This window comes from Gigantopelta aegis, chromosome 1 (genome assembly GCF_016097555.1).
Source record: "Gigantopelta aegis isolate Gae_Host chromosome 1, Gae_host_genome, whole genome shotgun sequence".
NCBI classification, from domain to species: domain Eukaryota; kingdom Metazoa; phylum Mollusca; class Gastropoda; order Neomphalida; family Peltospiridae; genus Gigantopelta; species Gigantopelta aegis.
In genome coordinates, this window is record NC_054699.1 from 9,001,732 (window position 1) to 9,019,088 (window position 17,357).

The window sequence follows — 17,357 nt, forward strand, 5'->3', positions numbered from 1 at the left end:
AAAATATTAATGCATTTTATTTATATGTGATTGCTCGGCTAGCATCACTTTGGAAGAGAAATCTTGAGCTCGTCTCAGTTTTGTTTATGACGAAGACGGACTAGAGAAACAACAATCTAAAATATAACATTCACATTATAACACGAAGAAGAACAATTAAATTCAGATTATGACAAACAATAAATATTACTTTTTTCATACCCACTTACCACTCTTAAAGCATATGACATACAAGAGTTATCAGCTGACCAAAAATGTTACTTGAAACTTTTTACTCAGGCAACAGATCCTGTGGCATGTGCATGGTCATGAGGGAAATACAGTGCTTCATATATTTAGCCACAAAATGACCAATCTAAGCATGAAAATTGTGTCAGAGTGATGTCATTGCGACAGCCATAACCAAACAAGTTAATCATGTGTGGTCTCAAGTAATATTTTGCTCAGCTGATGACTTAAAAGGTTATTTAAAAATGTAAATTTTTGTAAGGAACAAGACTCAAAAATTGACAAGGAAAAAGGAGCAATAATCAATTTCACAGGCATCTTTTGCTTTCCACCTTAAAGTATTGCAGGGGATTAGCTTCCATATACACAGGTACGCACCTGCGTACCACCTGAGATTACAAATTTGGTTTTTTAATTAAAATATATGATGTAAATGTGTGTATGAATGTATGTGTATGTGTTTTATTCCATCATCGAAAAAGTCCGCGTACCACCTGAAAATCCCAAGCTAGGCCCCTGTATTGTACAACTATTCAGATTAAGAAATTAGTGCCAACTACATGCATTTTAACATTAAGACAATAGGTATTAAAATTAAATATAAAAATTAAAAAAGAAGAAAATTATTAGTTTAAACAGAAAAACAAACAGAATAGAATTTATATCAAATTGATTTTCATTTTCTATCATTTGTTTCCAGACTAAAATGTCACAAGCAGAGATTGCTTTCTATTCTACAAAATGAATTTTGCACCTGGAGAATATTTTAATAAATCAACCTGTTTTGTTTCCTAACTAGTCTTTTAAAAATGTACACCGACATTAACCACCACTTCCATCCCCACCAGAATTCCCTCAATAACAACTGTAAACAAATCCTTAGGGGATTAGAGCGGGACGTAGCTCGCTCGATGTGCAGTCAGTGTGGAATCGATCCTCATCAGTGGACCAATTGGGCTATTTCTCATTCCAGCCAGTGCACCATGACTGGTATATCAACGGCCGTGGTATGTACTACCATGTCTGTGGGATGGTGCATATAAGACCCCTTGCTGCTAATCGAAAAAGAGTAGCCCATGAAGTGGCGACAGTGGGTTTCCTCTCTCAATATCTGTGTGGTCCTTAACAATGTGTCTGACACCATATAACCGTAAATAAAATGTGTTGAGTGCGTCTTTAAATAAAACATTTCCTTCCTTAGGGGATCAAGAATAGCATATATTTTTTTACATATATCACAAAGTATTAATATTTACTTTACCTTTTCTGTTTTTCCACTACTTTCATAGACATAAAAAGACAAGAATCGAAACTTCTTTGGTATTTCACCCTGAAACTCTTCTCCATAGAATGGACTAGAAAATAAACGCAAGCAGTATGGCAAATTAATACAGGATGTGGCTAGTTTCATGCACAGCAAACCTTTTTAAAACAGCTACATGGTATATATAAACAGGATTCGTCACAAGTATTTTTTAATATGGAAAATATCAACAGAGTCTATGTTAATCGGTTAACTAATCTGATTAACTAGATGAGGTTGAAATTTCTACTTAGAAACTTAGCAAATTTGCATACCATTATTAACCACGTTAATACATAGAGGTTATTATCAGTGTTTTTCAGTATCGTCAATATTATATATTAGGAATAAAAATTGTATTATGCGAGCCTCTGGCTTAATACAACGTGTTTTTGTAAACTGTACACGCAACTTTAATTCCAGTCCGCCATTACTAGATATTCAAATGACGTAAGAATATGTGACACGGTGTATTTTTGAATGGAAATGACGTCAAACTCGAATGACGTAATTTTTGGATGTCCTTGCATCAAAATAAAGTTATGCCTAACGTTGTTTGTTTTCTGAATGCTGGACAGCTTTCAGTGTCAAATTGCCATTGAAATGTTTTTATTTGATGACTATGAATGCATACGTCTATCATGGAGTGTCACCCAAGTACGTTAGCCTAAATGTCAATAAACCTAGTGCCGAGACCTCGACTAATTTACATCTAATTTGCAAAGTTATCAAATTCTTAAAGTATGTGATCTGAAAACTATCACATACTTTGATTGCACTGAAAATGTAAGATATTATATGATAAACTAAATTATCACATGGGTTTATGACATGAATATCATGGATAAGTTATAGGATAAATGTTGTAATTCAGCAATAGTAGCATATATTGCAAAAGCGACGTTCCAATGATTGATTATAACTGAAAACTGAATATTTTGATTGATGATTGACGATAAAAATTACGATTGATTGTGTGTGAAAATTATAACTGTAACCATTTAAATGATGGAACTGATGTAAATATTTTGGGGATGGTAATTTTTTCATACATGTATGTACAAAAAGAAGAAAAAGATATTAATAGCTGTTAAGATAAAATTAGCCATTTGTAAGGTCTATCCTGGTGAACATGACAATACATACATGTAGCTTATAATTCACATCTTAAGTGCATATAATTCTAAACGATTATGTATTTGAAAGTTGATCGACTAGCTCAAACTGATTATAATCGATGATGAAATCCCAAATATCCATCACTATGAAGCAGCGAGTTTCTTCTCTCACTCTAGAACAAATGTCACAATATGATTGACACCTACATGTAACAGTTATAGTTTGAAATAATGCTAGGGTGGTGTTAAATGTACATACTTCCAATTTTACAATCTACTGCATGTGCATACATGTACACCTGTATGTATAATCATATAATGTGATTCACAATCATACTTTAGAGACTTCTCAATCGTCGTTGTCCTGAAAATTTCCTCCGAGTCTAGCCGGACTGCACAAAACGTGTTGCGCCCACTGTTCGATACACTATGAGATGGAAGATTTTTTGCCTCACCTTAAATAAGAAAAACAAAGTGAATCTTTTCTTCAATAATTTTTTTTTTTTTTTAAATCATTATTCATTTGGTTACCTACATTGTATATTGGTATGGATGAAGATATGGGAACGCTTTATTCGACAATATCGCAATTCACTACGCAAGTTTCAGAGATTGCTACACAATTTTAAAACATTAAACAGTCATTGCTCAACAATTTTCAACTGACTAGAATATCGCTCATCAAGATTTTGAAAACAAAATGCTCCCCGAAAATCCAGTTTTAATTAATTCTGAAATATTTAAAGGAGCATTATCGGACTTGCAAGATCCATATTACTGCTTTTTATTTTTTGATGAATGCAGGCAGGGGAGAATTTATAAATGTTTTATTTTACTGTTTGTAATACAAAAATCTAGGCCTTATAAGTTATATTTAGTATGTCGTGCAAGTACTTTTAATTAACATTAGGTACTGAAACAGTATAGATAAGCCTGGGCTCAATTTCACAAAACATCGCAAGCCTAGCTTTGCACATAAACGTAAATCTACGACTAAACCACAGTTCTTATTTCTACTAATAGTACCACTAATATAGTTTGAAGTTCACATATTTCATTTGCTTTTGTCATTAAAATGTTCCGTCTCCCATTATGATGTAATTTTCTGCGTGAAATAGATGCCAAACGTGTAAATGTATTTACCGCTAGTCGCAGGCGTAAATTTACGATGTTTTGTGAAATGGGCCCCTGGTAGAGATCAAAACAATAACCTACATGAAAGAATGACAGTTCTGCACCGTTTTTGTGGAACAATACCTGCCACCATGGTCAGTGTAAAACTATCTGAAAGGGGTCAAGATCTGCTCTAAAGTCTGAACCACATTGTTAACAACTACGATAAATTATTCTGCTACCTTTAATGAATGCATGAATTAATTAATTGATTAATTAATGTTTAACTACTCCCCAAAATGTAAAATACATCGTCTATTGGGTGTCAAACTACAGGGTAAATGCAAAAAGTACTTTGCTAAATTACAATTTCCTAGGACAAAAGACATGCAGTTTTTCGCCATTTGCCATTTTATCTTTTTTATGAAATAAGAGGGGCGGAAGCCTCTGATGTATGTGATGTAATTAATATGAAGTCATCACGATTGCTTTTATACCACAACATGCTATAACATTAAATTACGTCACATCCTTTCACACCTCTTGGAGAGTATTGCACAAATGGCAACCGGCACAAAATTACATGCTTTTTGCCATAGATAATCAGAGAATTTGATATAGGTGACATGGTTATCATCTAATATGTGGAATCTGTGTCATTGTGATTGTTTTTTAAAGATTTCTGTCTGCACAAAATGTAGCAAAAATCTAAAAGTAATTATCCTGGAGTAATCAATAGACGCGTACCTAAGAACAAACAGTAAAGTAAACGTGTAACTGAAAAGAAATAAAACAAATATTATTGACTTAAATAGCTGGTCCTTTGCTGTATATAACACAATTTTTTTTATTAATATTTACTGCCAAATTCATTTGTCAAAGAAAGTTTTTAAATAGAACCCATCTTTTAAACATAACGAAATAATCCCATACTGATAATCATACTTCATTCTTACTACATGTTCGGCAATTTCTGTCTCTGGACACTTATATTTAGTATTGGAGAAAACAGACTCGTCATTGATGAAAAATACAAATGATGTAAATCACTTACCCGTATCTTATCACATGTGACATGTCATATTCTCATAATGGACCAGGAAGTGTGATTTAGACGTTTGGCAACATTTTAATGGTTAAATTGAAACCAGTATCAAAGAAGGAAGCCAGTATTTCAGTTTTACCATATTGTCATACATTGTAAATTGATTTAACTCATTTTTAGGGCCTTACAATCACAATGCGTATTTTGTAAACACTAGTCTTAGTAGTCTCAACTTTACACTGTGTATGGCTAAACGGCAACATGCGTTAGTTTATTAGCTTTGACAGGCACGGTATTTAACATTTACTAGAAGTGTGCATATATATGTGTTATTAAATCAGCGCTATCGTATTCAGCAAAATTATTGGCATTACCTATCTTTACCCTCAAATTCTCTTCCACCCTCAAATCCCCGAGGGCGGCCATTATAGGCCAAACGTTTCCTTTTCCGGTGAAAGGTCTCAAGCCACTATTTAGTTATATGCAATAATCATATAAAGATTAGAACACGCTCAACTGTACAATGTTAACTACTATATGAATTTTTCTGAACATTGTAAATAAGCAAATAAATAATATATATATATATATATGTATGTATGTATGTATGTATGTATGTATGTATGTATGTATGTATGTATGTATGTATGTATGTATGTATGTACTGATGTATGAATATCTATATATTGTATGTACGTATGTATTTATGTATGTATATAAGAAAATGAAAGGAATTAAAATAAATGCATACATGAATGAATGAATGAATGAATGAATGAATGGGATAGATGGATGGATGGATGGATGGATGGATGGATGGATCAGTCAATCAATCAATCAATCAATCAATCAAGATAATAATAATAATTGTGGAACTTTATAACACCTGGTAAGTACTGTTCTCTCCTTTGAATTCCATCTTATTTCTTGCTAATCTGGCAGCTTCTCATATTGTTTCACATCCCAGTCCTTGTCTCTCCAACCACGACAGGTGTTCTCTCTTGTAATCATCCATGCTGGGGCAGGATTTAGTTCAGTCGGTTGAGTGCTTGCTTGAGGTGCATGCGTTGCAGGATCAAACCACATCGGTGGATCCATTCAACTGATTGAGTTTTTTCTTGATCCAACCAGTGCACGAAGGTCATGGCATGTGCTTTCCTGTCTGTGGGTAAATGCATATATAAAAAGATCCCTTGCTGCATTAGGAAAAATGTAGCGGATTTCCTCTGATGACTACATGTACTATGTACGTGTCAGAATTAACAAATGTTTGATATCCAATAGCAGACAAGTAATTAATCAATGTTCTCTAGTGGTGTCATTAAAAAACCACAAACAGCCATCAATGCTACACAGCTGCTGCTTCCCATCAGAGCATTCCGTGGTTATTTCTGGCATTGTTAAGTGGAACTTGTAACCACCTTCTATACTCATTCCACAAAATTTGGTTGGAATTCGTCAAGTAGTTTGTGAAAAAAATAAAAATAAAATTAAATAAAAAAAAGTTGAAAATGTATGTTTATACACAATCCAATAGCCGATTATTAATAAATCAATGTGCTCTAGTGGTGTCGTTAAACAAGTTTACACACAAGGCAGGATGGACAACACATGTTGACGGATAGAAATGGATCGCAATAGGACACTCGAGCCTTCAGCTAAAAACAGAAAACAGACACACACTATCACCAAAATATTTTATTGTTTTGCCTTGGTCCACATTTGTACATTAATTACATACGGTATATATTACATTACATCATTTCCTAATTAATTATAATTCACCAACACAAGCATTCACCAACACAGGAACTCAACAGAACTAGTAATACCCCACACAGCCATAACAGTTTAATTAAAATCAGTCAAACAGATAATACCATCAAAGTCTTTTCATCTGATACATCATTCATTTGACAAACAAGAATATACACAATTACATCATGTAATTTAAAACACATCATTTAAAATGGGTGGATCCAGGATTTTTCTAGGGAGGTTGTGCAACAGTTCAGAAAGAAAACATACAATATTCAGGGCGGGGGTGCAACATTTCAGAAAAAAAGCGTACAATATTCAGGGAGGGGTGCAACATTTAAAACATGTACTCATCAGGAAAAATTTTTTTCAGTATTGCGCTGCTATTCACTACGCTAGTTTCAGAAATCTTTACACAATTGTAAAACATTGAACAGTAGTTGCTAATCAATTTTCAATTGACTAGAACTATCATTAATTTATATTTTGAAAACAAAATGTTCCCTGCTCATACAGTGAAACCTCACAAGACCGGACCCTTTGTAAACTGGAATTCCCTCAAAACCAGACGTTTTACAGAGTCCCTTTTTTACAAACCAGTACAGAACTTAACCTTTCTAAACCGGATCCCTCTTAATATCGGACATTTGTAAGGGTTCCAAGGGTGTCTGGTATAGAGGGGTTTCACTGTAGTATTAAAAGTACAGTCAGTATCATATGGCAATCATCCCTTGAAACACCAAGTCTACCAAGATAGTATAGGTCCACCTATAACAATAAATAAATCTACTTCCACAATTAAACACTGGATTTGTTAGGGTACTTTAGTGATTTTTCAGTGGGACACACCCTAAGCACCTTCCCTATGGATCCGCACCTGTTTATGCTATTACAGTAAATAGGAAAAGAAAGGAATATTTGTTTATCAACAACTCAGAACATTTTAAACAATGGCTATCTACATGCAGTGTGTAACATATGGTTATTTCAACACTTCGTCAATTGAAAGAGAGATAAAGCAACAAGGGATGTTTTAAATGCACGTTCCCACATATGTACATACCACAGTCGTTGATATACCAGTTGTGGAATACTGGTAGGGACGGGGTGGGGGGGGGGGGGGAATCACAGAGTCCACCTACCCCATTATATGGCATTTAACAAGATGAATTCAATAACACAGAGAAAGAAAGAAATGTTTTATTTAACGACGCACTCAACACATTGTATTTACGGTTATATGGCGTCAGACATATGGTTAAGGACCACACATATATTGAGAGAGGAAACCTGCTGTCGCCACTTCATGGGCTACTCTTTTTGATTAGCAGCAAGGGATCTTTTATATGCACCATCCCACAGACAGGATAACACATACCACGGCCTTTGATATACCAGTTGTGGTGCACTGGTTGGAACGAAAAATAGCCCAATGGGCCCACCAACGGGAATCGATCCTAGACCGACCGCGCATTAAGCAAGCACTTTACCACTGGGCTACGTCTCGCCCCTAGTACATAGGCGTACAGACTCCCACTTGAGGGTGGGCGACAGCGGATTTTTGTATGTTTATCAATTGTGGTGAGATGCCTACAGCTCTTTTACATCAGTTGAAGAGAAATATGGAATAGTTTCACAATGGTTCTATTGTAATAGAAAAGTTCTTTAGGGGTTATTCACAAATGTCAAAAATCTTCACAAGTGTACAGAGTATTAATATTTTTTAATTAACATTCTCCCACTCTCTTACAAAATATACTTTACAAATGTTGATTTTGTCGGAGACATTTTTATTGAGATGTTTTGGGGGTTTTGTTTTACAAGCATTTGCTAGCATTCACCACCTCCCTTTAGGTGTATGGTCAGTACATTTTATAAAAATGTTGACAATTATGAATGGCCCCTTAATGACATACATGTATTTTCACATAATATACTGACGTCAAAAAACAACTTCACAAGGCTTAAAAACCAACAAACAGTATGGTGGGATGTGAAATTATTATGAAGTTAACATCACAATGTACTGTGTGATACATGCAAAGTGTTTTTAAGGTGGTTTCTTAATTGGTTCTTTTCAATTATCGTACCAACAATATTTATCAAATTATTCAAATGTTAGTGATGAAGCAAATCTGTGCTACAATTACTGGTCCCCTCAAATTTACATCTTCTCGTGCACAGACCTGAGATCTGAAAATTGGGATAAACCATTTATGGGTTACGCAAAAACAAATTCAGATAACCTATTTTATTTTTGTCATGACTGTAAATAATGTCCATTATTTCAAGGCATTGTGAAAAGAAACATCTGAAAATATGTATGTGGGACAGATGGAAGTACATATAGACAGACAAACCGACCGACCAACCGACCGACAGACAGACAGACTGACATAAGTGACATGAGAACGAAATGATCGTTTTCGCTATATTCAAAAGCATGAGTATATAATTGTCAGGCTGTCAACCTGTGGCAATTCTTAGGATTGAGAAAATTAGAAATCAGGGTCCAGGGACTGCTGGCTCTTGGTCGGGTCCAGGGCAAAGTTTTTTGTTGCTGTTTGTTCAAGTCCAAAATGAAAATCTCTCTAAAAAAAATTAAAAATCAAGTAAGTGCAAGTTTTACTAATTAATATGGTTAATGTTAAACCATACAAGTCAGTCATCGGTAGCACCTGCGAGTGATTGTTGGTATTAACCGAGTGTAGGTTCAATATGCTGTATTATTATTAATAGGTAACAAATTCATCAGAGACCTGCATAATTAGCTTCTTTTTTTAAAGTGTGATTATAGTAACGTTGCATGAGAGCGTGATATTTGTTACAAATGTGTGAGACTCACACCAAATGCGTGAGAGTTGACAGGTATGAATTGTATTTCTGATGTCCCAGAATATCTCAGTAAATATTTACTTCTGTCCTACAATTCCACAGCAACAATGTGCATAAACAGTTTATCCCACAATACATCAGCAAATGCATATTTCTATCACAGAATGCTACAGCAAGACTGGGTGCAGTCATGGCTATCCCTAAATACCTCAAAACCTAAATATTTCTATACTACAATGCTCCAGCAAAAATGGATGGATGCAAATATCACACAATGCCACAAAACCAATGAGTAGAAATATTCCATAATAATCCTTCTTCTTGGAATGAAAGTCAAGTGATTTTCAATAAATTAATTCTCGAGTTCTTTCTACACTAGACCAGACCACCGGTGTAGATACGCACTCCAGCCAGCGCCCCCTGGTGCCGGCTGCTGCACAGCGTCTCCTGAAACAAACAGGTGTTATCATTTTACTACAAATAAATCAACACATTTTATTACCGTAATTCATTAATGTATAATGAAGAAAATCTGAAAAACATATTAACATGTTTAAAATCTCATCTCTGCTAAAAGCAGAGTCAAAATATCATGACTGATCGTATGGGGCCGTTAAAAAAATATGTGACACTTTAAGTGGGGTAAGTGGTATCATGTGATGCTTGACAAAACATCATAGAGACCACTCCTTATGGAATAACTAGAGACTAAAAATCAATTTCAGTGGTAAAACGTACAGGCATGTTAATAAAGAAACTAAGAATAATTCAAAACTATCAATATTTAAAATAAAGCTGTCTGTCTCTCTCTGTCTCTCTCTCTCTCTCTCTCTCTCTCTCTCTCTCTCTCTCTCTCTCTCTCACACACACACACAAACACACACACACTCGCAAATGTATATGTATATATATATTATTTAATAAATGCATTATATACGACTGTATAGCTTTAATTATGTATCCTTTATGTATATACAATAACACCATGTATAACAATGATTCAAGGCCCCAACATTGACCTTGCTTACGTTTCTGGGGACAATAAAAATATACATATATATTTTTTTTTTTAAATAAATTATATTATATTATTATTTATTCTGCAGTGACTATACATATTGGCAATATATGATGACTAGATGCAAATCTACATTTTCAGTAAACTTTGCATTAGCTATTCTAATTTTAGTGGGACGAAGCTGAGATCTTGAGGCAGTAACTAGTTAGTCTCTATGTATAAGATAAAGTAAACATATAAAAACATTTGCGTCTTTACCATGAACAATTGCAATAAGCTGATCTTTTTAAAATACTGAATACACAATAACTCTCTTGCCTAGAGCCAAATGCACTCTATAGATCATTGAGCCATTACCTCGAGTGACTGCAATAAGCTGATCTTTTGAAAATACTGAATACACAATAACTCTCTTGCCTAGAGCCACATGCACTTTATGGATCATTGAGTCATTACCTCGAGTGACTGCAATAAGCTGATCTTTTGAAAATACTGAATACACAATAACTCTCTTGCCTAGAGTGGCATGTACTCTATGGTAACCCAGCTATTACCTTGACTATTGCAATAAGCTGATCTTTTTAAAATACTGAATACACAATATGATAACTCTCTTGCCTAGAGACACATGCACTCTATGAATCACAGAGTCATTACCTTGAGCAACTGCAATAAGCTGATCTTATTAAAATACTGAATACACAATAACTCTCTTGCCTTGAGCAACATGAATCACGGAAAAGAAAACAAAGGAATGTTTTATTTAACGACAGACATATGGTTAAGGACCACACAGATACTGAGAGAGGAAACCCGCTGTCGCCACTTCATGGGCTACTCTTTTCGATTAGCAGCAAAGGATGTTTTATATGCACCATCCCACAGACAGGGTAGTACATACCATGGCCTTTGATATATCAGTCGTGGTGCACTGGCTGGAACGAGATCTATGAATGATGGAGTCATTATCTTGAGCAACTACAATAAGCTGATCTTTTTAAAATACAGAATACACAATAACTCTCTTTTTAAAATATAGAATACACCATAACTTTTTTTTTAATACAAAATAACTCTCTTTTTAAAATACACAATACACAATAACTGTCTTGCCTATAGCCACATGTACTCTATGGATCAGTGAGTCATTACCTTGAGCGATTGCAATAAGCTGATCTTTTTCCTCTGCACTTAGTTTGAGCATCTGAGTCATAACTGGAACCAGCCGCTGTCGTTCATCTCCAACCTTCAGTCCTAAGAACTACAAAACATAAAATAAGGTTGTTAACAAACAGTTTCCAGTTAATACCAGAGGCGGATCGGGGGGGGGGGGGGGGGGGGCAGGGGCCCGGGCCCCACCTAAATTTCGCGACAGTTAGAATTTTATTATATATTAATTTTCACTTTTTTGACAATCCCCCTCCAAACCTCCCCCAAAGTTCTTTTAGCATTCCGTCTCAAGTCATTGGGGCCACCCCTAAATGGATTGTCTGGATCCGCCACTGAATACTGTACTAAATATGCTAATACATGTGACCTATTCTTACAAAATGAGTCTCAACTCAAATTTTGGCCCTTTTGTGATAAACACATGTATTTAGATTTCTGAAATTTGCCGATTCTGTCTTTTACGTAGATGTTTCTACCCTCAATATATGGAAGTTATGAGTTTGTGAAGACTCAGTGTGAGGTGGCAGCCATTTTACGAAAATATAGTTTAAAAGTTTTTACTATATATTGTGAGTAGTTATTCCTTAGCAACAGGAGGTATAAATGTACCAATCTGTCATTTGAGCATATCAAACACTGAAACCTGAAACGTCTTGTAATTTCAATATTAGTAAACTTTTTAAAATATGCCATATTCTGCCAGAATGTATACATTAATTGATGCAGGGCAGGGTGATTAAATGCATCTTTAACACTTCTATTAAAGGGACATTCCTGAGTTTTCTGCAATTTTTAAGATGTTATCGACTAACAGAGACTTTTTAGCTATTGTAATTACATATAAAATATATTTTTCTAAATAAAAATATTAGTGGCTATATATTAAACATGTTTCAGATCGTTCTGGTATTTGTACTAGGTTAAATTTCATTTTATTTCCTAAAATATTATTTTTTCGTATGTACGAAATTATTTGACGACAAAATCCTGTTTAGGCTTTTTACAAATATTAAGATGACCAGAAACACATTGAATATACAGACACTGATATTCTAAATATGAAAATATATTTAATATGTAAGTTTAATCGTAGAAATATTTTAATAGTCGAAAACATCTTACAATGCAGCAAACTCAGGAATGTCCCTTTAATCAGTGCAAACAAACTACAATTTAATGTTTAATAGTGTCAGTGGCACGGAAAGCCAGCTCTGAGGTAAGATTCATTTTGTGATATGCATTCTTACACATTTGCTCTATTAATTTTTTTAATTTGAAGACCAATACAGGGATGTTTTTTGTATTTGTGATAGAATATCTATTAGGCTAAATATATATTCAAATATATCAAAAATAACAACCTATTTTCTAGTTTGTAGGAGCTAAAACAATATTATCATTGATACATCAAATTTACTAGCATTTTGAAAGTATACAAAATAACAACCTATAGTCCGTCCAATCATTCTATATAAAATTTTTAGAAATAATTTGTTTGGTTTGACGTAAAAACAAAAGTAAAAATGTTTTGGAAATAACAAAAGAATACTACTCTTGTGTGCAAGTTAGAAAACAATCGGCTCAGAAATAAATAACTTGTAGTAAATTTCATAGTATGAAAAAAGGTGTTCCCCGTGGGACGGACTATAAGCAATGTTTCCACTGAATACCTTTAACACGATGTTTTTCAGATATTCCAGATTCTTCGTCTCATTTTCACGTTCTGTGTTCCTCTCAAGTCTTCTGATTTCATCTTTTAAAAGCTTGGCTTGTTCTGTCAACCTCATCACTGTGGCCTCACTTTCGTTTAACAGCTGCAAGGAAACAAGAAAACACAAAATCTTCTCAATTTTAGAGATGAAAGTGAATTACAAAAACAAAACAAAAATCCTAAAATTTTAATATTGTGATCAGGTATTTAGTCTTGTCTCTCTTTGATGAGTTCATCAAGCTGGATCCTCAGAGCGACCAGCTCGGTCTGTGTGACCTTCGTCTTGGCCTTGTGTTCATCAGCGCCACTCTCCTGGCTCTGAATGCAAAGGAAAGGAATGTTTGTTTAACAACTGAGCAACTTTTAAACTTCAGGTTGCATACCACCATTAATTACTCCATGCATTTCAATACAATTTCGATGTCAGAATATATTCTGTGAAAAATAGGGCAATGTTGATAGTAGGCCTCTGAAAATTGTGACAAAGATCAGTTGTCCACATTGGAAGGAAGGAAATGGTTTATTTAATGACGCATGCATTCAACATATTTTATTTATGGTTATATGGCTTCGGACATATCGTTAAGACCACAGATATTGAGGGAGGAAACCCGCTGTTGCCACTTCATGAGATACTCTTTTCGATTAGTAGCAAGGGATCTTTTATATGCACCATCCCATAGACAGGACAGCACATACCACTTCGATGTACCACGGCCCCCGTTAAGAATGTATGCTAAGTATTTGGCCATACAGGAAGTTTTCGACAGAGAATATGTAATATTTTTGACAAACAGTGGATAACTCAGAAACACAGTACAGATGATTAAAAATCAGGAAAACTTTCAACTCTGTAAATTTGTAGACACTATTGAATATGAAACCTTATTGTATTATACTCTTTATTCTCAATTAACAGCTATAATAAAAGAAATAAAAGTTTTAAAAACTATGTTTGAAATATGTATACTCTATCAAACAATACAAGTTATTAGAATAGGAAGGTATGAAGGAAATGTTTTTTTAATGACGCACTCAACACATTTTATTTACGGTTATATGGCGTCGGAAATATGGTTAAGGACCACACAGATATTAAGGGGGGAAACTCACTGTTGCCACTTCATGGGCTACTCTTTTCAATTAGCAGCAAGGGATCTTTTATGTGCACCATCTCATAGACAGGATAGCACATACCACAGCCTTTGATGTACCAGTCGTGATGCACTGGCTGGAGCGAGAAATAGCCCAATGGGCCCACTGATGTAGATTGACCCCAAACCGACCGCGCATTAAGTGAGTGCTTTACCACTGGGCTACGTCTCGCCCGTATTAGAATAGTGGAGAATGTATGATGATGTGTGGATCATTAAAAAATAGTTCATGAGCCCTATAGTAGCAAGTTAATTCACTTTCAAGTGCATCCTCCTACTTAATCCATTATTCTTTCAATTTTAACATGATTGCCAAATTAACAACTTTTTTTTTTAAAGAAAAAATATTAATGAAAATGGCAAGGAATATTTACAAAACTAATAACCCAAAACAATTTACAGTATCCTTTTGGCCCTCGACTGAATGTTTTGGCAGGTATATTCTCAGCACTGGAGAGCTACCGGCCTTGGTGGCGTCGTGGTTAAGCCATCGGACTACAGGCTGGTAGGTACAGGGTTTGCAGCCCAGTACCGGCCCCAACCCAGAGCAAGTTCTTAGGGGCTCAATGGGTAGGTGTAAGGCCACTACACCCTCTTCATTCTCACTAACCACTAACCAACTAACAATTAACCTACTGTCCTGGACAGACAGTCCAGATAGCTGAGGTGAGTGCCCAGGACAGCGTGCTTGAACCATAATTGGATATAAGCACGAAAATAAGTTGACATAACATAACTTGGAGAGCTGAAATTAAGCTAAAAACTTGGGCCAACCGTGTAATCTACAATTTCTGAATTTGTATTCAATAATCTTCACTGTATTCTGTCTAAATAAAAAAAATAAAAAAATAAAATAATGATGACAACACAAGGATATTAATATACCTCAGTTAGATGTTCTATTCGCTTCTGTGCTGTTACAAAATAATGATGACAACACAAGGATATTAATATACCTCAGTTAGATGTTCTATTCGCTTCTGTGCTGTTACAAAATAATGATGACAACACAAGGATATTAATATACCTCAGTTAGATGTTCTATTCGCTTCTGTGCTGTTACAAAATAATGATGACAACACAAGGATATTAATATACCTCAGTTAGATGTTCTATTCGCTTCTGTGCTGTTACTAAATTTGTCTTTAAAGCTTCTTCATCCACTGTGCCCACAGAGTCCACAACACCTGTCATAATAAGTAAATTAAATTAAAGTAAAGTAAAGTAAAGTAAAGTAAAGTAAAGTAAAGTAAAGTAAAGTAAAGTAAAGTAAAGTAAGTAATCATAAGTAAGTAATAAGACAGTTACTAGCACACAGACTTGGCTGTCTATCATATGTTATCTGCAACCTAGACACTGAGGGATTCATCATTAATCGATTCTATGGTTATCAAATAGCAGTTTTTACATATGGTAACCATGCCTGTATCATGTGTGTGCCACGTCAAAAAACTGTCTTGAGTCTAAGACTCTAAACGTTTTATAATCCCCAGGCCTGGAAAGTTCACCACAATTCATCAAATCAGTGCAGTGCTGGGGCCTAATTCACTAAACACTCGTAACTTTGCGATCTCGAAGTGCAATGCTAAAAGACTTACAAAGAGGATGCTTTGTTGTCTAGCAGAGCCTAAGAGAGCTTTGTGAATTAGGCCCCTGGACTCTTCGAAACAGAAAGAACTTACTTGACACATCGCTGATTGGAGATTTGAGAAGTTGTTCAAATGAGACTGTTCCCAGTGACCCATGGTGACCAGATGTCTGCAAGATAAAACAATCAAATTGTATTTCAGGGGTGGGATGACGTGGTAAAGCGTTCGCTTGATGCGCAGTCAGTCTAGGATTGATCCCCGTCGGTGGGCCCATTTGGCTATTTATGGTTCCAGTCAGTGCACCACAACTGGTATATCAAAGGCCATGGTATGTGTTATCCTGTCTGTGGGATGGTGCATATAAATCGAAATTAGACTATAAATCGAAATTACCAAATGTTTGACATCCAATAGCAAATGATTAATAAATCAATATTCTCTAGTAGTGTTGTTAAACAAAACAAACATTAACACATTGTATTTCATAATCTTTTAAAAATATTTTAACTAAGTAAAGTTTTTAGGAACCTTTAATAACAGGGCTTTAAATCAGCCATTACATTTTATTGTTTATATTATCCATTTCCATACACCCAACGTGTTTCTGATCCTCCTGGTGTTTGTAAATACCACAAAATGCATTTTTTGATAATTCTAAAACCACACATATCTCTCAAAAGTAGTGGCTATGGAGACTATGTTTTTAGAGGATATTTCGGTCCCTGTTTCAGCATCACAGACTCTTGTTTCACTCTATTGTAACTTTATCAAAATGTTCTACAGCTTTGTAGATTAACCAAACTCTTTATTGCATTACCCTAGGACTAAAAATAGCCAAAAACCAAAAAAACTGCCTGACAAGAGTGTGATTATCTTCATTACTTCATATGGCTGAACCATTTGATTTATTTAGATAGGCAACCATGGAAAATGTAATATGTTACAAAGAAGATCTAACAGGAATTTTTTTTGTTTTAACACCAAAGCAAAATATTAAATCTCAGACGTTACCTTAATACATGGTTCTGGATCAACGATTTCTGATCCCTGAAAAAAAGGAAAGAAATTCTAATGTGTGTGTGTGCATATGTTTGAACATTCTAGGCAAAACACTTTTAACTCTTTATCTGTTAAAGTTGTATATAAAGAGAGAGAAAGACATGGTGGAAAAGAAAGAGATAGAACAAAACATGTCTGGGAATATTTGTTTAACAACATCTTAGCACATATAAAACTCTGGCTGTTTTGATCATTAAGTTTCTGGTGAGAAATAAATTATAAAATATAAAATGTAAACATAGGCCACAACACAAAG

The 17,357-nt window shown here is 34.8% G+C and overlaps 2 protein-coding genes across 4 annotated transcripts in view; both read right to left on the reverse strand.

Moving 5' to 3' along the window:
- LOC121370340 (ras GTPase-activating protein 3-like) overlaps positions 1-5,233 on the reverse strand; it is a 46,596-nt gene extending 41,363 nt beyond the window's left edge. For both annotated transcript variants that reach the window (XM_041495504.1, XM_041495496.1), the window contains exons 1-3: positions 5,182-5,233; positions 2,987-3,104; positions 1,490-1,583 (exon numbers count right to left, since the gene is read on the reverse strand). In XM_041495504.1, the coding sequence (XP_041351438.1) occupies positions 1,490-1,583; positions 2,987-3,104; positions 5,182-5,233 (264 nt within the window). The remainder of the gene's footprint in view (positions 1-1,489; positions 1,584-2,986; positions 3,105-5,181) is intronic.
- Positions 5,234-7,951: 2,718 nt separating this feature from the next.
- Positions 7,952-17,357, reverse strand: part of LOC121370361 (GRIP and coiled-coil domain-containing protein 2-like) — a 52,491-nt gene continuing 43,085 nt past the window's right edge. Inside the window, exons 25-30 of one of the 2 annotated variants that reach the window (XM_041495530.1) lie at positions 17,054-17,089; positions 16,136-16,211; positions 15,552-15,640; positions 13,259-13,402; positions 11,571-11,679; positions 7,952-9,847 (exon numbers count right to left, since the gene is read on the reverse strand). In XM_041495530.1, the coding sequence (XP_041351464.1) occupies positions 9,771-9,847; positions 11,571-11,679; positions 13,259-13,402; positions 15,552-15,640; positions 16,136-16,211; positions 17,054-17,089 (531 nt within the window). In that variant the 3' untranslated portion in view covers positions 7,952-9,770. The other variant, XM_041495538.1, reaches the window with a different exon arrangement.